General features: G+C 38.2%; 1 protein-coding gene across 1 annotated transcript; it reads left to right on the top strand.

Moving 5' to 3' along the window:
• The first annotated feature begins 17,725 nt into the window (after positions 1-17,725).
• On the top strand, positions 17,726-21,726 carry LOC103952661. Its single transcript, XM_018648776.2, has 3 exons — positions 17,726-18,640; positions 18,936-19,075; positions 21,177-21,726. Exons 1-3 carry the CDS (start codon positions 18,385-18,387, stop codon positions 21,333-21,335), a joined length of 555 nt encoding a protein of 184 aa, XP_018504292.2. The 5' UTR covers positions 17,726-18,384; the 3' UTR covers positions 21,336-21,726.
• The last annotated feature ends 500 nt before the right edge of the window (positions 21,727-22,226 follow it).

The raw sequence follows: 22,226 nt of genomic DNA on the forward strand, positions 1-22,226 counted from the left end.
CGAACTCCTTCTCTCTCTCTCTCTCTCTCCTTCTCACTTGTACGGACAGGGTTCAAAACCCTTGCAAACATTGCAAATCGAAGTGAAAAATGGTACCTTTGTGTTTGTGACGATCATATGAGTTCAACCATACCAATATCAGGTAAGGAATCTTTTGATTTCACGTCGAACCAGGAATCTCCGATTTGGTCACTGTTCATGCACACATGAATTATTGACTTTCAGGGAATTTAAAGCTTTTAGGAAGCTTAGTGAGGTCCTTAGGAAGCTCGGGGTGGTTCGTTGGGTAGAATTGGACGTCGGGATCGTGAGTTGCAAGCTTAGCCGATTTTTCTTGAATTTCTCCGACGACATCTCGTGATCTTTGAGGTTTCAAACAGGTATAACGTTGTTCTCCTCATCTCCAGCTTTCCATTGGTGTAAATTTCATAGAAATTGGTGAAGAAACGAGTGAGAACGAAGGGTTTAAAGTTTTTCCAGGTTTTCGGCGACCGGCGTTTCACTGGAGAAGAAGGCGGTATATACCATCAGTTTTTGACGAAATATGCTGACGCTGTCAATCAATTTTAATAGAATCTGTTAGAGTTTAATGGAATATTCCTGACAGCGTTAATTGACGCCGTCTGTGTGCCTGACATGTGGCCGCGCATGGGGGCGCGTAGGTCCGTGCACTCGCAGGCACGTGGGGTCTCAGAAAATTATTTTAAAAATATGGGGATGTTCGTGAGGTTGCGTAGATCACGTTGGTATATCCAAACATCCCATTTGAGCATTGTATGAGAAGTTATTACCTAGTTTTGGTTATGTGCTTTAAATTGACGTTTTTATAGTTATTTTGCATATAGGTGAGACCCATCCTGAGGACGAGCACAGTCACTCGAGGCAAGGGGGTTACAACCCTTTCACATACCAGTGAGTGGGCTTTTGATTTTCCGTATATACCTATATACTTGTGGTTTTTCCCAGAAAATGAAATGGAATGTTTATATGTTTTAAATGCCATGCATAGCGTTTGCCTATTTATTTATGCATTAGTAGTTGCATATATGTATGTTTAGTGATGCGGACGCATATGTAAGTTTATGGTTTATGATTGTGAATTAGTGGTTATGTGAGATGCATAGAGAGCTCATAATCTACACCCCTAGTGTCAGTGTTCCCGCCCAGAGTAAGGCACAGTCCTTCACGTGATGTTCACCTCCCGCACCACATGCTCATCTTGGATCCAAGTTAGGTGCACAGTCCTGTCGTACAGACCACTATAGGTGGTTCCGACTCGTAGGTGACCCGTGATTATTCACTTAGTCTTCACGTGATCATAGCACTTGAGCGTATTTATTTACACCTAGTCCTGTTGTACAAACTACTTTAGGTGGTTCCAACTCGTGTGCAGGTATAGTTAGTGAGTTGGGGATTTGAGCTCTAGATTCAGCCATACAGGTCACGTTAGGTGACTCCGGCTGACATGTTATTTGCATTGATTGACATTACCTGGGTTACTTACAGTTTATGTGGAGGCATTCGACATGGCATATTTCCAAACATGTTTTTGATATATGCGTATATACTATTTTCTGGGAAACTATACAGGTTTTTACAGCGAGAGTTTAGAACTTTTGATAATGAATGATTTTTAAAAACTTTGTTTTTGCCCACTCACACTTTCTGTTTTACGCCCCTCCAGGTTCTACTTAGAAACAGCTTTAGTGGTTCACGAGGAATTGACGGTGGTTCTGATAAAACATCACAAATGTAGGATCACCTTTGGGTGTTGTGTAATTAGTATTCATTCTTCTGGACTGCACTTAGGTTTTCTGTGCTCTGATTATGCTTATCCCACTTAGTCTCACATTAGTGTGTTACCTTAACTAGTTCACTTAGTAGTTTGGTTTTTATTTATTTGTACTTTTATTATTATTATCTTTTGCTTCCGCACTGTGCATATGGCTACGTCACCCTTACGTGACGGCCATCACGCCTTGATTCCGGTCGAGGTATTTCAGTTTGGTATTAAAGCATAGGTTTGGCAGTCCTGCATATTTTGTGAGTGGTCTAATTGTTTTGGTGTCTTCTGTCAGAATTATGCCACCTCGTAGGAAACCACGTCGCTTTGCTGAGCCTAGTTTCCCCAATATAGCTCAATTAAGGGAAGCTATTGCTACCGCTATTCAGTCGGCGCTCCGCCCTCCCTAGAGGACTCCTTTGGAGATCATGTATAATTTAAAACTGGATAAGTTTGAAGGCCACGAGGGTTTTGAGGGAGCTGAGCGGTGGCTTGAGCATATTGAAAAGACTTTTCGAGTGTTGCATAATTAGGGAAATCTTTCTGTTGAAAGGTGGGTAGAGACGACTTCATGGTTCTTGGGTACAGAATCGTCATCCTGGTAGGAACAGGAGGTTCGTCATTTGGCCCCAGAGGAAAGAGCTAATTAGGAAGTGTTTAAGTAGTTGTTTAGGAAAATGTTTGTGCCCCCTGAGTACATTGATCGTAAGAAGCAAGAATTTATTGGATTGAGGCAAGGGAAGTTAACGACAAATGAATATTATAGGAGGTTCACTGATTTATCTCGTTATTATCCGAAGGTTGCTGCTAATCCAGTAGAGATGCTTCGTCGTTTTCGATTGGGTACTAAGAAGAAGTGGTGTTCTATAGTGACCACTACTTCTTGCGACTTTTATCAGGAGTTCTATGAGATTTTGTTAAGGACTGAGGATTCTGAGAATATGCCTAGCAAGAGTGAAGAAGAGGAAAAAAATGGTAATCAGAGGAAAAACGATAAAGGCAAAGGTCAAGCATCTTAAGGACCTCGCAAGACTCAGAGTTTTAAGCGAAATGGAGCCAGTTCCAGTTCTTCCAGCAGAGGTTTTAGTGCCATTTGTCAAGGAAGATGTGGTAGATTTTCTGGGGGTCCTAGAGGCCAGAGACAAGGCGATATTGGTAAAGGAAAAGCTCTGTTGTGCCGCAGATGTAACAATCTGCATTTTGGAGAGTGCAGGAGAGGCATCAATGGATGTTTTACTTGTGGGAAAATGGGACATAGAGCTGCAAATTGTCCTTAGAATCAGCAGAGGCCCCAGCAGTCTTTCTTACCACCACCTGCGCCGATCCAACAAGTTCCAGTGCCTGGTAGTTATGGTTAGATGGGTTGTGGTGGCGCCTACTATTATCAGGGTGATGCCGTTCCTTATGCTCTAGAGCAATATCCGTATCCCCAAGATCCTTATTCTCAGAGTGGGTATCTTCAGTACTCTGGAGGTTATATGTCGTATCCTCTTATTCATGCGGGTGGATCTCAGTGGTACCAGGGAGGATAGCCTCAGCAGGGAGAGATTGCTACTAGTAGTGGAGGATCTTCAAGGCAGTCTGGTCAGCCTAGTCAGGGGCGTAATATGCAGGGTTAAGATGGTCAGACTAGTAGAGGTCATGGTGGACGGCAGCAGACCCAGGGGCGCATCCACAATATTTCTCTGCAAGATGCTCAGAATAATCCTGACTTGATTATGGGTACGTTAAATATCCTTAGTTATTTTGCTAGAGTATTGATTGATTGTGGTGCGACACATTCTGTTATTTCTCATACATTTGCTCAAGTGACGCAGCCTCACCCTACACCTCTAGGGTATGATTTAGAGTTTGCTATGCCTAGAGGGGAGAGATGTTATGTTGATTGTGTGTATCCAGGATGTCCAGTGATGGTGGAGGATGTAGCTATGCCAGCTAACCTTATCCCGTTAGATATTGTTGATTTTGATGTGATTTTGGGCACAGATTGGTTGCATTTTAATCGTGCCAATATTGATTGCTACGAGAAAACAGTTACCTTCCATCATCCTGGATTACCTGTGGTTAGTTTTGTGGGTGAGCAAAGTGGGGTGAGACATGACGTTATTTCTGCTGTGCGAGTAAAAAGGTTGTTATCAAAAGGGTGCCAGGGATACTTAGCCCATGTAGTGTTGAACGATGTTGCTCCTAGTAGCGTGGAGGATGTAAGGGTAGTCAGGCATTTTCCTGATTTTTTCCCTGACGATTTACCTAGATTGCCGCCAAATCGAGATGTGGAGTTTACCATTGATTTGCTTCCAGGTACTAATCATATATCCTTAACTCCTTATCGAATGGCTCATGCTGAGTTGAGGGAATTGAAAATCCAGTTGCAGGAATGAGTAGATAAATGTTTTATTCAGCTTAGTACTTCATCCTAGGGAGCTCCAGTGTTGTTTGTGAGGAAGAAAGATGGGACTTTGAGGTTATGCATTGTTTACCGGCAATTGAATCGGGTAACAATTAAAAACCGTTATCCATTGCCGCGAATAGATGATTTGTTTGATCAGCTTCGAGGTGCCCATGTATTCTCTAAGATTGATTTGAGGTCTGGTTATTATCAGTTGAAGATCAGTAGTGATGATGTCCCTAAGATAGCTTTTAGGACTCGCTATGGTCATTACGAGTTTCTGGTAATGCCATTTGAATTGACGAATGCACCAGCAACTTTTATGGATTTGATGAATCGAGTATTCCAGTCATATTTGGATAGGTTTGTCATTGTCTTTATTGACGATATCCTGGTATACTCTAAGTCTAAATCTGAGCATGTTTAACATCTTACTTTGGTGTTGAAAAGGTTGAGGGAACACCAACTGTATGCTAAGTTTAGCAAGTACCTATTTTGGTTAGATCAAGTGGCATTTTTGGGACACGTCATATATGCTCAAGGTATTTTGGTGGATCCTCAAAAGGTAACAGTAGTGGAGAATTGGGAGCAACCACGAACTGTCACTGAGGTGAGGAGTTTTCTTGGCTTAGCAGGATATTACCGACGGTTTGTAAAGGATTTTTATGTGATTGCTTTACCACTAACGAGGCTAACTAGGAAGGATGTTAAATTTGAGTGGGATGATAATTGTGAGCAGAGTTTCCAGCAATTGAAGTATTGTCTCACTCATGCACCTGTTTTGGCACTCCCGAATGATAGTGGTAATTTCAAAGTCTACAGTGATGCTTCCTTAAATGGTCTGGGATGTGTGTTGATGTAACATGGTACGGTGATTACTTAAACTTCACGACAATTAAAGTCTTATGAGTTGAATTACCCTACGCATGATTTGGAGTTAGCGGCCATTATCTTTGCTTTGAAGATGTGGAGACATTATCTTTATGGATAAAAATGTAAAATCTTTACGGATCATAAGAGTCTTCAATATCTTTTCACTCAGAGAGACCTTAATCTTCGTCAACGGAGATGGTCGGAACTGCTTAATGATTATGATTGCATGATTGATTATCATCCTTGTCATGCGAATGTGGTTGCTGATGCACTTAGCAAAAAATCTCAAGGCCGTACTAACGCGTTGTACACTAGTCGTGTTCCTCTTCTGTCAGACTTGAGATCAACTAGAGTGAGGTTAGAGGTAGAAGATCATGTGGTAGCCTTGCTAATTTTCAAGTGAGGCCGATTTTAATTGATCGTGTACTTGAAGCCTAAATGGTTGATGAAAAAACCTAGGAAATAATTCAAGTAAGGAATCAGGGGAAAAAGAAAGACTTCAGAGTTCAAGAATCGGATGGCATGCTTATACAGGAGAGTAGAATATTTATGCCGAATAATTTGGAAGTAAAGAAAGCAATTCTTGATGAAGCGCATATCTCAGCTTATGCGGTGCATCCATGAGGTACTAAAATGTATTATACCATTTGACCATTTTATTATTGGCCAGGTATGAAAAGAGAGATAGCTGAGTATGTGAGTAAGTGTGCCATTTGTCAACAAGTTAAAGCTAAAAGGAAGAAGCCGTTTGGGTTGCTGCAAGCCGTTTCCCATTCCAGAGTGGAAATGGGAAAATATTACTATGGATTTTGTGTACAAGCTTCCGCGTACACATAATGGTTTTGATGGCATTTGGGTGATAGTTGATCGGCTTACTAAGTCAGCGCATTTTATTCTAGTGAGGGAAAAGTATTCTTTAAGTCGATTAGCTGAATTATTCATATCGAAGATTATGAAGTACCATGGTGTTCCAGTGAGTATTGTTTCGGATCGTGACCCAAGATTTACTTCTAAATTTTGGGTGGCTTTTCAGGAAGCTTTGGGTACGAGATTACTCTACAGTACGACATATCATCCTCAAACAGACGGACAATCAGAGATGACCATTCAGACGTTGGAGGATATGTTGAGATCTTCAGTATTGCAGTTTGGTGATGCTTGGCACAAGCGATTGGATTTATTGGAATTTGCCTACAACAATAGCTTTCATTCGAGTATCGGCATGTCACCATTTAAAGCACTGTTTGGTAAATCTTGTCGTACACCCTTATATTGGTTGAAGATCAGAGAAAGAATTTTGGTGGGTCCAGAAATTGTAGATGAGACTACTCAGAATGTTCGAGTAATTAAGTCTAACCTGAAAGCGACCTAGGATCAACAAAAGAGCTTAGCGGACAATCATGCCACTGACAGGGTGTATAAAGTTGGTGATTGGGTGTTTTTGAAGCCTTCACAGTGGAGAAGTGTTGTACGGTTCGGAAGGAAGGGTAAGTTAAGTCCCAGGTATATCGGACCATATATGATCACCGAGCGAGTTAGTGAAGTGGCTTACAGGCTTGGGTTACCTTCTGAGCTGGCTAAAGTGCATAATGTTTTTCATGTGTCTATGCTTCGTCATTACGTTGCGGATCTGTCATATGTGATACCTCCTCAACCATTGGAAATTAACCCAGATTTGACATATAACGAGGAACCAGTAATGATTCTGGATTGGAAGGAAAAGGTTCTAAGGAACAAGACTGTGAGTATATTGAAAGTTTTGTGGAGGAATCACTCCGCGGATGAGGCTACTTGGGAGACGGAAGACCGGATGAAAGATTTATATCCTCGTTTGTTCTTTGGTTACTAGTGGTTAGTTTGAGTTGTTATGAATTTCGAGACGAAATTTTTTTTAAGGTGGGTAGGGTGTGACAGCCCGTCCCAAATTATTCGTACCGTAAGTGTGAAATGATGATTTTACCCTTGGTGGGTATTTGTCATTTTGGGGTGATTGTTTTGTGGTTTTGTTGGTTGCAGCTGGACCACACACACACACCCACATCCACATCATCTTCTCCCGTGTCTCTCTCTGTCTCGAACTCTTTCTTTCTCTCTCTCTTTCTCACTTGTACGGACGAGGTTCAAAACCTTTACAAACGTTGCAGATCAAAGTGAAAAATGGTATTTTTCTGTTCTTGAAGATCATACGAGTTCAACCATACCAATTTTAGGTAAGGAATCCTTCAATTTCATGTCGAACCAAGAATCTCCGATTTAGTCACTATTCATGCACATGTGAATTATTGACTTTCAGGGAATTTGAAGCTTTTAGGAAGTTTAGTGAGGTCCTTAGGAAGCTCGGGGTGGTTCGTTGGGTGGAATTGGACGTCAGGATCGTGAGTTGCGAGTTTGGCCGATTTTTCTTGAATTTCTCCGACGACATCTCGTGATCTTTTGAGGTTTCAAACATGTATAACATTGTTCTACTCATTTCCAGCTTTTCATTGGTGCAAATTTCATAGAAATTGGTGAAGAAACGAGTGAGAACGAAGGGTTTAAAGTTTTTCTAGGTTTCCGGCGACCAGTGTTTCGCCGGAGAAGAAGGCGGTATATTCCGTCAGTTTTGGACGGAATATGTTGACGCCGTCAGTCAGTTTTAACGGAATCTATTAGGGTTTAACGGAATATTACTGACGCCGTCAGTGTGCCTAGCACATGGGGTCTCAGAAAATTATTTTAAAAATATGAGGATGTTCGTGAGATTGAGTAGATCACATTGGTATATCCAAACATTCCATTTGACCATTTGATGCGAACTAAGTAAGCACACAAATTAAAACCCTCTTGTGACAATTGTAGTAAAGATGCAAGTAGGGATCGTTCTAGACCGGGGATTAGGAGGGATTACTAAATCACTTGGACACTGACTCAAAAACGTAAAACAAACGTTAAAAACACTAAACTAGACTCAAAGAATGCAAAATACATATAAACACAAATTAAGACACTTTCTAACTAAATTAGACACTAAGGTAAAGGGGGATTGAGGTTTTGACGAAAATAAATTAAATGCACAAATTGTAATTTAAAGGCAGAATTTAAATATGAATGTGATGAAATATGGAATGAATGCTAGCTAGAAGGTTCTTCTCCACACATGCTACACTTGCATACAAAATGATTTTCAGTTGGTCTTTCGATAAATTATGAAACTCAACGCCCCAAATTAACCGTGAATTGCACTAATTAACCCTCAGTTTTTCCACAAGTTATTAAGTTGGATGATTGCATACGACAACCCAAAACATTCCCTACAAGTTCTCTACATGAATTGCATAATAGAGATACAAGCAAGAATCATTAAGTTCTATGAAAAACATAAGCATTGACGAAACATTCGTTACTATGAATTGCATGAAACTTATGCTAAGAATTCATTCAACGCGATCGTTTTCAAGCGACCTTCACTACTTGTGATTATAAGATTGTAACTATTAGGTGAAACTCCCTCATAATCTAGCATCATATTCATGCATGAAAACTAAGCGTGCACTCTCAATCAACATACATAAATAAGTTATCAATCAAATAGATGAACGAATTGAATCCACAACTTATGAAATTCCAACCAAAAGTAATCAATTCATATTGCAAGCATAAACATGGTTTCGAATCACCCCCTAGCTAACTAGGGGGATTTAGCCTCTCATGTTCACAACAAGAAAAATACAATTGAATTTAAACATAAAGAACAAAGGATTGATTACACCTAAAACGCCCAACGAATCCACTTGAATTTCTGCGCGATTTTAAGTCCTCTTCCTCCTTTCTTCTTGCTGCGGCTGTTTGAGAGAATATGGTGTGAAGTTACGGCTGGAATGAAATAAAGTGGCTGGAATGGAGGGCTATATGTTGCGGCTGCTAGAGGAGAATTGAATAATGGGATCTTAGGGTGATGGAATCTGCACGGCTGTGATGGAGAAAAGGTGTGGAATGGCTGCACAGTTTTGGGACCAAATATGCGGCTGCAAAGAATATTTTTTTGAAGTCTTGCGGCTGTTATGGAATGGTGTTGAATGTGTGACAGTTTTTTGTGGAAGTCACGGCTTGGGGAGTAAAGGGTTAATGAGGAATTAGGGTGAAAAAAAATGGGGAAGGCACGGATTAGAAAAATAAAATGGGAGATGTTGCTGCGGCTGTGATGATAAATGTGGCTGGAATGGTTTTGCACCGATTATGGAGTGAAAAATGGGAAAAGTGGCTGCTGCCTTTTGGAGAGAATTAGGTTGAGATTAAATGGGGGGGGCCACGGCAGATTTTGAATTAAGGGATGGTTGCGGCTGTTGGATGAAAGGCACGGCTGGAAGAATTATTAGGGTTGAATAATAAAATGGGAAGCCACGGCTTACTAAAGTAATTAGGTGTTTGTGGCTGCTTTGTTTTATTTATTTTTTTGCTGAAAAATATGAAAAGAAAAATAATAAGAGGTCCCTAAGGTGCGGCTAGGAAGGGAAATAGGGCTAGGGCCTTGGTTTTGTGTCCTAAAGTGCATACGAGGCCTATAAAGTGGCTAGAAAATATGGACGTTTAGAATTAGGAAAGGTTACCAAAACGGGAAACTTAGGGTCAACTTTCCTAAAATAGGAAGCCTTGTTTGAGTAGGATTCTTCGTTTTGGTAAGAATTCATCGTTGGCGTAGGAATTCGTCGTTTCTTCAAGTCTTCAACTCATTCATTCCTCTTTCGCTCCAAAAGACTTCAATTTGCATCTTCTTGCACACTTTGGCCTTATAATCTGAAAATACACAAAAGTGGCCTTAAACACTGAAATAGATAAGTAAACACAACATAAATGCACGAGAACAAGCTAATTAAGTCGCATGAATATGCTCCTATCAAATTCCCCCACACTTAACTTTTGCTAGTCCTCGAGCAAAACAAAACAACTAAAGAAAACAATACGAAACAAAACAAACAAACAAAACCTAAACCTTCCAACGATTGCCTCAGGGATTTCCAATGAAACATGACATGTCAAAGATCATTACTCACATAGCTTTTAGTCTTCTTTCCCCTCGAGCACATACTTAATCATAGTCACCATTCACTAGTTCGCATTTAATCAATTAAAACACATTTTGAATGTAGTAACATGCCTTAGAGAATTCCCTCAATTCCTCACTAGTTATGCACTCAATTTTCACTCAGATTTTCTGACTACACACCCTACACTAGTTATATGTGAGAAGATTGATGTAAACATGAAAGACTAGTACTCACATATGTTATAACTAAGAAAGCAATTTCTAGAGTAATTAAACGTGTTTGGATATGATCTCATGAATGGAATGCTACTACTTAGATGCGAGAACCAGTGACACCATATGCTCATACCAAATTCAAACTCCACAATTGAAATGCACAACACTCAAGATAGAAGTCAAGGGTCGTAACGGGGCTTGGGGTATTGGATCACAAGGAAAGGTAGGGATACACAAAAGTTCTTTAAGCGATAGCAAGTAAAGTAATGAAATTAAGACCTAGAATTCCCTTAGAATGCAGAAATCAACTTTTAGACAAACAGGGGAGATTTAAACAACTCTTAGGGCCTAATTCATTGTTTTGGGCCCTTTCTTCAACAACCAATACTTTTCAACTATTTTCAACTCTTTTTTTTTCACTTTTTTCTTTTCTTTTCTTTTTTTTTTTTTTTTTTTTTTTTTACTCGTGCCTATGGCACATAACTCACATCAATAATCCTTCCCCCACACTTATTTCCTGCAACACATTAATCAAAAGGAATTCATTGCTTACTATGCTTCAAGAACAAGGGTAAGGATGGTCCTAATCTAGGCTAGGTGAGGATAATGCGGGTTAACAAAGAATATGGGCTAACACGGCTCAATGGGGTTAAACTTAAACACAAAATGAGTGAAGGGCACATGGCTGTTTGGCTTTGATGGTGGTCACTACACAACTTCATCTTGAATATGTGGTATGCAAATCAATGACATGCTTTGAATGAAATGGGCATGAGTTCTAGCATTTGGAACTAAGTGATAAAACGCCTTCTAAGTAGTAACCAAGCAAAGAATAATGAGATCGTGCAACGACTTAGAAAACAATGATGCAAAGATTATAACTCTCCAAATAACGTTTAGGCTCAAGTCTCACAGGGATGTAGCGTTTGTTTAAGTTCCTTCCTTCAAGCATGATACAAAAACTGATTTTTATCATTTGTGATTACATGTGAATTCGTAAACTATAACTACAACTAAGCATAAACCAAAGAGTATATCAAACGTCCAACCATGTTTGTAACTTTCTTTAACTATCATGCAATTAAAAACCAAATCCTCATCATTGTGTTGGAAGGTACCCTACGACACAAACAAACACACAAAAACAACTATTTTTGGGTTTTTCAAAACAATTTTTCAAATTTTTATGGTATTTTCGGATTTTTAAATCCACACACTCTTAAACACTCTAAAATAGCTTAAAAACACTTAAAAACAGTGGGAAACAAGTTTAGACATGCTAGGTGGTAAAACCCTACGAATTTCATGCACAAATATCTCAAAACAGAATGTTACCCCCCCACACTTAAACTAAACATTGTCCTCAATGTTTTAAACACAATAAAAAAAAACATTACACAAAACATAAAGTAAGCAACAAAGGGAAGGGTTTAGGGACGCAAATCTGAGTGTGGAGCGATTCCCAAGTTCTTCCTTTGTTGATTGCATGGGTTGCCTCCCACGAAGCGCTTGCTTTAACGTCTTCCAGTCGGACGAAGAACACAATCATGCCTTAATGGAACCCACGGCATGGAGTTGATCATTGAATGGATGATGATACTTGAAATGTTCCGGCAATGGTTGAATTTCAAGAGTGGGTGCCCTAATTATTGACATCAACAACATATTAGTCAAAAACGACTTTGGATTTTGAGTTGGTGGCTTACTTACATGCTCCAATAAGAACTTAAGTACATCCTCCACGAAATGCTTCTCAAAACATTCAAGAATTGGATCTTTGTATGGAGTGGAATAGAGATCTGTCCTAAGATCCATGTAAACTCTTTCACCAAATTGGATTTGAGTAGGTGCCTGCAATGAAGAATGTAACACACGATTAATTGAAGTGGGAATTGGAATTTGAGTTGGTGGCTTACCTATGGGCTGCAATATTGGCTCTAAAGTCGCAGCACATTCAACAAACGCACAAGGGATGTTTTCATTTAGATTGGACATTTTGAAGGTTGTGGCTGTGTGATCCACTCCAATTTCCTCCTTGATGAATTCAAGATGCTCCTCAACCACTTTTTCCTCGTGACTTGTTGGAAAGGTGTCCAAGATGTCTTTCTTCCCCTCATCTTTCATGGATTGCATGAACCTGCCAGGGAAGGGTGCATTTGGGGGAACAAAGTTAGAAATAATTAAATTTGGAACAACCTTACTTGAATGGGGTGGTGTAGGAATATTGGGAGGTTGCAGCAAGGGTTGTTCTTCCCTTGCCGTGCCTTGTGCATCCTCCTCCTCTTCGAGCAGTAGCAATTCATCCATGGGCTCATCTTCAACCATTTGTTCTTGAATTTGTTCCATGCATTCTGCATTCTGCCTAAATTGACTGTTCCACTCAGCCAACTTTTTTGCTTGATAGAAATCCTCAATTGGTCGCCAAACTGCGTTTTGTTGAAATGGTTGAGCTTCCCTGCCCTGCTCCACAGAATTCAGTTGTTGAATAACTTCCTTATAAAAATTTGATATACCTGAATTTGGATGTGAAGATTGAGGGGAAGGCTGTGGTGGTGCATATGAATCCTCATATGGTTGCCAATATGTTTCTTGGTGAGTCTCCTTAGCTTGATTTTGTGAACCCTGCACCAAAGAGTTTAATTCATCAAGAATTTGATTATAATCTATTGATGAACCTGAGTTTGATTGAGCATATTGCATATAAGGTTGTGGCGGCTGCATAGATCTTGAACAGAACTCCTCATATGGCTGCCAATATGCTTCATGTTGAACTTGTTGAGCTTTCCACCACATAGAGTTTGAATGATCACTCCAATCGCTTTGTGGATATTGATTGGCTTGGTATCCTTGCCTATAAGACGCACTAAATGTAGGGACATTTTGTATTGTGGTCCTTTCAGCAATCTGCGACAATTGAGAAGTAAGATTTGCCAATTGAGCTTGAATGCTAGCAACATCCATATCTTACTTCTCAAGCACCTAAAATCAAAGAAAAAGAACTAAAGCAAATATCAAAAGTAACATCAAACAAAGAAAATAAAACTAAGTTAGAAACTAAAACGAAAACAAACTAAACGAAAATAAAAGAACCAAGGGATTAGCAAAGTTGCTAATCCCCGGCAACGGCGCCAAAAATTTGATGCGAACTAAGTAAGCACACAAATTAAAACCCTCTTGTGACAATTGTAGTAAAGATGCAAGTAGGGATCGTTCTAGACCGGGGATTAGGAGGGATTACTAAATCACTTGGACACTGACTCAAAAACGTAAAACAAACGTTAAAAACACTAAACTAGACTCAAAGAATGCAAAATACTTATAAACACAAATTAAGACACTTTCTAACTAAATTAGACACTAAGGTAAAGGGGGATTGAGGTTTTGACGAAAATAAATTAAATGCACAAATTGTAATTTAAAGGCAGAATTTAAATATGAATGTGATGAAATATGGAATGAATGCTAGCTAGAAGGTTCTTCTCCACACATGCTACACTTGCATACAAAATGATTTTCAGTTGGTCTTTCGATAAATTATGAAACTCAACGCCCCAAATTAACCGTGAATTGCACTAATTAACCCTCAGTTTTTCCACAAGTTATTAAGTTGGATGATTGCATACGACAACCCAAAACATTCCCTACAAGTTCTCTACATGAATTGCATAATAGAGATACAAGCAAGAATCATTAAGTTCTATGAAAAACATAAGCATTGACGAAACATTCGTTACTATGAATTGCATGAAACTTATGCTAAGAATTCATTCAACGCGATCGTTTTCAAGCGACCTTCACTACTTGTGATTATAAGATTGTAACTATTAGGTGAAACTCCCTCATAATCTAGCATCATATTCATGCATGAAAACTAAGCGTGCACTCTCAATCAACATACATAAATAAGTTATCAATCAAATAGATGAACGAATTGAATCCACAACTTATGAAATTCCAACCAAAAGTAATCAATTCATATTGCAAGCATAAACATGGTTTCGAATCACCCCCTAGCTAACTAGGGGGATTTAGCCTCTCATGTTCACAACAAGAAAAATACAATTGAATTTAAACATAAAGAACAAAGGATTGATTACACCTAAAACGCCCAACGAATCCACTTGAATTTCTGCGCGATTTTAAGTCCTCTTCCTCCTTTCTTCTTGCTGCGGCTGTTTGAGAGAATATGGTGTGAAGTTACGGCTGGAATGAAATAAAGTGGCTGGAATGGAGGGCTATATGTTGCGGCTGCTAGAGGAGAATTGAATAATGGGATCTTAGGGTGATGGAATCTGCACGGCTGTGATGGAGAAAAGGTGTGGAATGGCTGCACAGTTTTGGGACCAAATATGCGGCTGCAAAGAATATTTTTTTGAAGTCTTGCGGCTGTTATGGAATGGTGTTGAATGTGTGACAGTTTTTTGTGGAAGTCACGGCTTGGGGAGTAAAGGGTTAATGAGGAATTAGGGTGAAAAAAAATGGGGAAGGCACGGATTAGAAAAATAAAATGGGAGATGTTGCTGCGGCTGTGATGATAAATGTGGCTGGAATGGTTTTGCACCGATTATGGAGTGAAAAATGGGAAAAGTGGCTGCTGCCTTTTGGAGAGAATTAGGTTGAGATTAAATGGGGGGGGCCACGGCAGATTTTGAATTAAGGGATGGTTGCGGCTGTTGGATGAAAGGCACGGCTGGAAGAATTATTAGGGTTGAATAATAAAATGGGAAGCCACGGCTTACTAAAGTAATTAGGTGTTTGTGGCTGCTTTGTTTTATTTATTTTTTTGCTGAAAAATATGAAAAGAAAAATAATAAGAGGTCCCTAAGGTGCGGCTAGGAAGGGAAATAGGGCTAGGGCCTTGGTTTTGTGTCTTAAAGTGCATACGAGGCCTATAAAGTGGCTAGAAAATATGGACGTTTAGAATTAGGAAAGGTTACCAAAACGGGAAACTTAGGGTCAACTTTCCTAAAATAGGAAGCCTTGTTTGAGTAGGATTCTTCGTTTTGGTAAGAATTCATCGTTGGCGTAGGAATTCGTCGTTTCTTCAAGTCTTCAACTCATTCATTCCTCTTTCGCTCCAAAAGACTTCAATTTGCATCTTCTTGCACACTTTGGCCTTATAATCTGAAAATACACAAAAGTGGCCTTAAACACTGAAATAGATAAGTAAACACAACATAAATGCACGAGAACAAGCTAATTAAGTCGCATGAATATGCTCCTATCACCATTGTATGAGAAGTTATTACCTAGTTTTGGCTATGTGCTTTAAATTGACGTTTTTATAGTTATTTCGCATATAGGTGAGACCCATCCTGAGGACGAGCGCAGTCACTCGAGGCAAGGGGGTTACAACCCTTCCACATACCAGTGAGTGGGCTTTTGATTTTCCGTATATACCTATATACTTATGGTTTTTCCCAGAAAATGAAATGGAATGTTTATATGTTTTAAATGTCATGCATAGTGTTTGCCTATTTATTTATGCATTAGTAGTTGCATATATGTATGTTTAGTGTTGCGGACGCATAGGTAAGTGCCAGGTAAGTTTATGGTTTATGATTGTGAATTAGTGGTTATGTGAGATGCATAGAGAACTCATAACCTGCACCCTCGGTGTTAGTGCTCCCGCCCAGAGTAGGGCACAGTCTTTCACATGATGTTCACCTCCCACACCACACGCTCATCTTGGATCCAAGTTAGGTGCACAGTCCTATTGTACAAACCACTATAGGTGGTTTCGACTCATAGGTGACTTGCGATTATTCGCCTAGTCTTCATGTGATCGTAGCACTTGAGCGTATTTATTTACACCCAGTCCTGTCGTCCGGACCACTTTAGGTGGTTCCGACTAGTGTGCAGATATAGTTAGTGAGTTGAGGATTGAAGCTCTAGATTCAGCCATACATGTCACGTTAGGTGACTCCGGCTGACATGTTACTTGCATTGATTGACATTACCTGGGTTACTTACAGTTTATGTGGAGGCATTCGACATGACATATTTCTGACATGTTTTCGATATATGTGTATATACTATTTTCTAGGAAACTATACAGGTTTTTACTTCGAGGGGTTAGAACTTTCAATAATGAATGATTTTGAAAAGCTTTGTTTTTGCCCACTCACACTTTCTGTTTTGCGCCCCTCCAGGTTCTAGTTAGAAGCAGCTTTGGTGGTTCACGAGGACTTGCCAGTGGTTCTGACAGAACATCACAAATGTAGGATCACCTTTGGGTGTTGTGTAATTAGTATTCATTCTTCTGGGCTGCACTTAGGTTTTTTGTGCTCTGATTATGTTTATCCCACTTAGTCTCACATTAGTGTGTTACCTTAACTAGTTTACTTAGTAGTTTGGTTCTTATTTATTCGTACTTTTATTATTATCTTTTGTTTCCCACTGTGCACATGGCTACGTCACCCTCACGTGACGGCCAACACGCCTTAATTCCGGTCGGGGTGTGTCAGAGTATCCATCAATTTGTCGCTTACAACCGACACCAGTTTTCAAAATATTTAAAAAAAAACTAAAATCTATGTCGCTCAGAACCGACGTAGGCTTTAAAATATTTAAAAACAAGAATTAGTGTCGCTTGGTGTCGCCTAGAAGCGACACCCATAATTTATGTCACTTAAAAGCGACGCCAGTATTTAAAAATTATTAAAATGTGTGTCGGTTATAAGCGACAATAAATTTTTACGTTAGTTTAAAAGTGACATAGACATTTTATGGTGCTTATAAGTGACAGTAAATCCGACGTCATGTTCAGTGGATGTCGCAAGTCTCTTGTTCGCCACTATATTATATTAAACCGACGCAACAACTGACACTATAAGGCCCTTTTGTAGTAGAGGGGCCCTGATTTACGATTTTATTTTACATGTATATAAAGCATATATATTTAAAGGCCGAATAACCAAATTAAGTTCTTAGTGTATGTGTTCTCTCGCTTCTTATCTTTATAGCTCCAACTGGGTTCGAATACATCTTTTTATGTTTTTTTTTATTTTTTATTTTTTGTATTTAAAAGCAAGGAGTTTTGAGTCCAAAAACATAGAGAGAGCAGATAGATACCTAGCCACCACACTATGCATCATTTTTATTTATTTTCTTTTGCGTAGTATCACTGTATACACAACCAAAAAAATAAATATAAAAGTAAATAGAGTAACTAAAATTTTAGATTTTATAAGCATCTGTCTAAAGCCTTAAACAGGGCTTCCAAACTCTGAGGTCGGCTTGTTTATAGTACTTGGTATTATTGTTTGGGTTTAATGAAAAATCTTTCTTCTGTCCCTCTCAACATTTGCATTTTGTATCGCGATGCACACGTGGGATCATGAAGAACGAATAAGGATAAGAATGACATTTTCTATGTCAATCTCTATACTAATACTTAAAGGTTTTGTGTATTGTGTATGGAATAAATCATATCGTACTTATTCTGCATACCAAAAGCAGAAAAAGAAGCCTTTAAATTTGATCAGAGAGATCACTAAGATCATTAAACCACAACGTAAAAGATCCCAACCCAGGTGGTTTTGCAGATCTAATACGTCTGCAGCTCCCATACTATTAATATAATTTTTCCTTTTCTTGCAGTTCGGCGTTCAAGCATAATCCATGATAATAATAATAATATGCCCTTCACTTCCTAAAATCTGACATTATATAAGCCCACCCAACACCCTTCTCCCTCTAATTTCCTTTGCACCGCCAAATCATTGGTTTTGAATTTCCGGCTTCAATTTCTTTTTCTTTTAGGGTTTCTTGGACCTTGGTACTGGACGTACGATCGTGGTGCTTTGTGTTTGTCAGTTTGTCACATCCCTTCTGAGTTTTGATTCTTGACGTGCTTTGGTTGGTGAACGTGAAATAGTCAGATTCCATTTATTATTAGCAACTGCTGGGTCTGCAGCTGGGTGTCCAGTGTAAAGGACGGACCTTCCCTAATAATAAGGACCCCAAATTAAACCCCATACTCCACTTTACCTTTCTGTCACTAAAACCCACCACCTATACGTATTTAGAGCTACACCATCACAAGGAGTTCCATCCAGTTAATATTGTCTTGACGAGTTCGATATCACCGCCATTGAAATGGGGAATTGTCAGGCGGCAGAGGCAGCGACGGTGGTGATTCAGCATCCGGGGAACAACAAGATCGAGAGGATTTACTGGTCTGTGGGCGCTCATGAGGTCATGACTTCCAACCCCGGCCACTACGTGGCTCTCGTCGTCAACTCTCCGACCATGAAGTCTGTGACTGGTGCTCCAGTGATCAAGCAGCTCAAGCTTCTCAGGCCTGACGACACTTTGCTCATTGGACAGGTTTATCGCTTCATCAGCTTCGAAGGTCATGTTTCTAGCTTCGTTTTTCAGTTTTTTAGAAACGAGTTTTAATCAATTAGCTTTTCTTTTGTTTATAGAGAATGTTTCAGTTAGATTATGCAGTACAAGTTCATGTTTTCAGACACATCAAAACAAATGAAGGTAGATTAACTAGGTTTACGTTTATATCCGATTCTCTGACAATATAAATGTTTTTCCAGCAAAGAAAATCACCGTATGACCATCCGCCAAAATTGTATGTGGATTTTTGGTTAAGATTTTAATTTTAATATTTCATATTTCTTTATATATTTAAACAGATGTGTTGAAGGAGTTTGCTGCTAAAAAATCTGTGAAGCTGGGGAAGTTGCTGAAGCATAGAGGTGAGCTTGGAGTGGAAATGAAGATGAAGGACTTGGCAGGTCAGAATTTGAAGTCCGTCAACAACAATTCCATCAAGGTAAATATAAACTTTAAAGACCTACATAATCAAACCATCCTTGCATCAATCATTGTTGAATCACATGAAATTATCAGGGTAATTTGGTCATTCAAAATTGATGTGATAATGATAGAAGGTCGGATATCAAGCACTTTGTAGACCTTGTGTTTTGTTCTTCGGTAGTACGGGATATGTATGTGCATGTGTGGGCATCTTCATTTTGTTTTTCACTTCAACTCGTTAGGGCATCTTTGCGATCCAAAAAGGGATACTTTCAAATTTCTGTACGGATTTTTAAAAATAGTAGTAAAAGAAAAGGTTAATCTGTGTGCAGAGGAGATATGGTGATTTTACTGTGTCCTACTGAAATTAATTAAATTATCGTCTGCAATTCGAAGAATCGGATCTTACTTTTAAATCCACAGATCTCGAGAATGTAGGTTTTTATGGTAACACGTTTATTTTTGTCAGATACATCACTCAGGATAAAATATATGTAAGAATCTTACCCCAGTCAAAAGTTTCCATTAGGAAAAGAAACATGTCGGAGTAGCATTTTATATTTAGGCTTAAATATCAAAATGTTCATTATATTATAATCATATGGTCAATTTAATCTTCATATTTTTGATTTGGTTAATTTAGTCTTCATGTTTATCTCTATTAGCCAATTAAGAACATTTCATTCAATCTCTTTTAAAAATTTATAAGAAAAATCATATAAGATATAATTACCATTTTTCTTTACATAAAAATGCAAATCAATAAAAAATAACATATATAAAAGATAAAACTTTCACTGATAAATTCAAGGATCATGTAAATAATTAACCTACTAATTAAATCAAGAATAAGTAAATAAAGAGATTAAGAACATATCAAAGGTGATATTCATTGAAAAATCGCAACGGAAAGTAATTAAGGAATTGCGGAAATAAGAGATTTTATTGTGGTTTAAAAAAGTTAATTTTCTTTTCTTGAAAGAAGCACATAGGATAAATGATCATTTTGTTTTACGAATAGGATAAAAGTGGTAGAGGATAGAGCTAATTTGTCATTTTTTGCATAAAATGTATTATTTATTACCTTTTGTCTACTAAATATACATTAAATAATAACCTCTATTGAATAGTGCTATTCACACAAAAGAATAGTATTATTCACACATCTATTTTTACCTCCAATATACCCCCTTATTAATTTTTTGTCATTGATCATCTTCAATTCATTCGATCTAACAGCCAAAAATTGAGAGAGGTGTGTGAGAAGTAAAATTGAGTGCATGGATAGCACTATCCTAACAGAAAACCTCCCTGTTTGACAAAAATAAAATAAAAAATAAAAAAAAAACTCGCTGGGCTCCAGCACACCTTAGCCTTGTGGGTGGCTACGTCGTTGCTAGAGTGTGGGCTATAAAACATATCAAAGCTACACATGTTTACATGAAAATGGTTTCTGCACATGTTTGCTTAAGGTTTATGTTCAAAGAAAATAATATTTGCACGTTCTTTTTTTTTTTATATGCATACTTACGTTTATTTCTCACATTCGTAGTGAATAAATTTCTTTTCTTTACATGCATACTTAAACTTATTTTTCACATTCGTAGTAAGAAATCTAGAAGAACATAAATATATAGAGATGTGCAGAAAAAGAAAAGAGCATGCAAAAATTATTTTTCTTGTTCAAAGTGTACAATAATTGGCATGGCTTATGTCATCGTTCCATAAGTCTTCCATTGTAATGGTTCATGGGATGCATTTATGCCTTTATTGAAGGACTGGCAGATTTATGATGACAGAGGAAAGGTTCAACTGATCACTTTATGATTTGCTAAATGATATACTTCTTGTCCAACAAATATTTGGTGGGGGTTGAGAATTCATTTTCCCCCTTACCAATATTAGCACTGATAGAATTGGTTATCAACTCCTAACCATATGATGATTAAGTTACGTTTTTCTTAGAAGAGCATGTTTAGTTAATGCATGACACTTAATCTGGTAAACAACTTCAGTTAGGTTTGCTTCAAACTTGCTTAATTAAATTTAGGGGTCTTTTGATTTAGAAAGATATTGATGCATGTTTTTTTAAATTACTTATTTATTTATCTCTTCAGATGGAGAGTGTGGGAAGCAACGGTGGCAGCACAAGCACTAACAACGGCAGAAGCTACAGAAGCGTGGGAAGAAATTATGGTGGTGGTGGTGGTGGACGTGGAGGTGGTGTGGGGCAGTGGAGGCCAGCCTTGCAGAGTATTGCAGAGGTTGGAACTTGAAATATTTTGCATGCAGCACAACTCTTCATTTCTCTCCCACCAATAAAAACAAGCAGAAGCAGCGACTCCTCCTTTCGCTTTTTCCAATATCTTCGTATATCTCTTCTCTTTTAGACTGATAGTTATTAGTTTCCACTATTCCACGTCCTTGCAAGCTATCCATGGCCTATAGGGTTTCCAGAGTTTAGGTGTCATGTATAACTCATTCAACTTGGACACGTATACCGCTCTTGCATATTTGTGTTAACCCTTTAGTTTGCTGTAATTAGGTGCAAACTATCTTGCCCAAAGTTGAACTTGATTCCATTTTATTAGACTAATCAACCTTCCTTTGTATTTATCAAACAATGAATGGGTAGCTTAGTATCAATGCTACGAATCTGTTTGATAATCTTTTCATTTTTTTGTAGTTTTTAGTTTTTATTTTTATGGTAGAGATTAGATGACAAATACATGAAAGAAATAAGGTATAAAAGAGTAGAAGAGTTAGAAGGATACAGAAGAAATCTATAAAGAAAGATGAATAAAAATAAAATTAAAAACTCAAAATCAAAATCTAGTAAGTTATTGTTTTCATTTCAAAATTTTCTTTATGGGTAAAAGCTAGGGAGACTAAATGTGTGGAATAAATTTTGTAAACTAAATGATATGGAAGTTGATGATTGAATTATTACTTAAGCGTTGATAAACGTGCTTATTTCTTATTGATGATACATCATTAGTTACATATTAAGTCTACAAATTTAGTCTACTAGCAGTTCTTTCTTTATATATGTTTTCTTTGTATTTCTTCCTGTCCTGTCACCACCCTTCTTAATACTTCCTCTTCTTCAAACACCTTCGCATGTCTCAAACACAAAAAAATGAAAACTAAAATAAAAAAAAAAATGA

Source organism: the organism of the source record quoted next, unplaced genomic scaffold, assembly GCF_019419815.1.
Source record: "Pyrus x bretschneideri cultivar Hongxiangsu unplaced genomic scaffold, Pyrus_bretschneideri_v1 Contig8, whole genome shotgun sequence".
In the NCBI taxonomy this organism is placed as follows: Eukaryota; Viridiplantae; Streptophyta; class Magnoliopsida; order Rosales; family Rosaceae; genus Pyrus; species Pyrus x bretschneideri.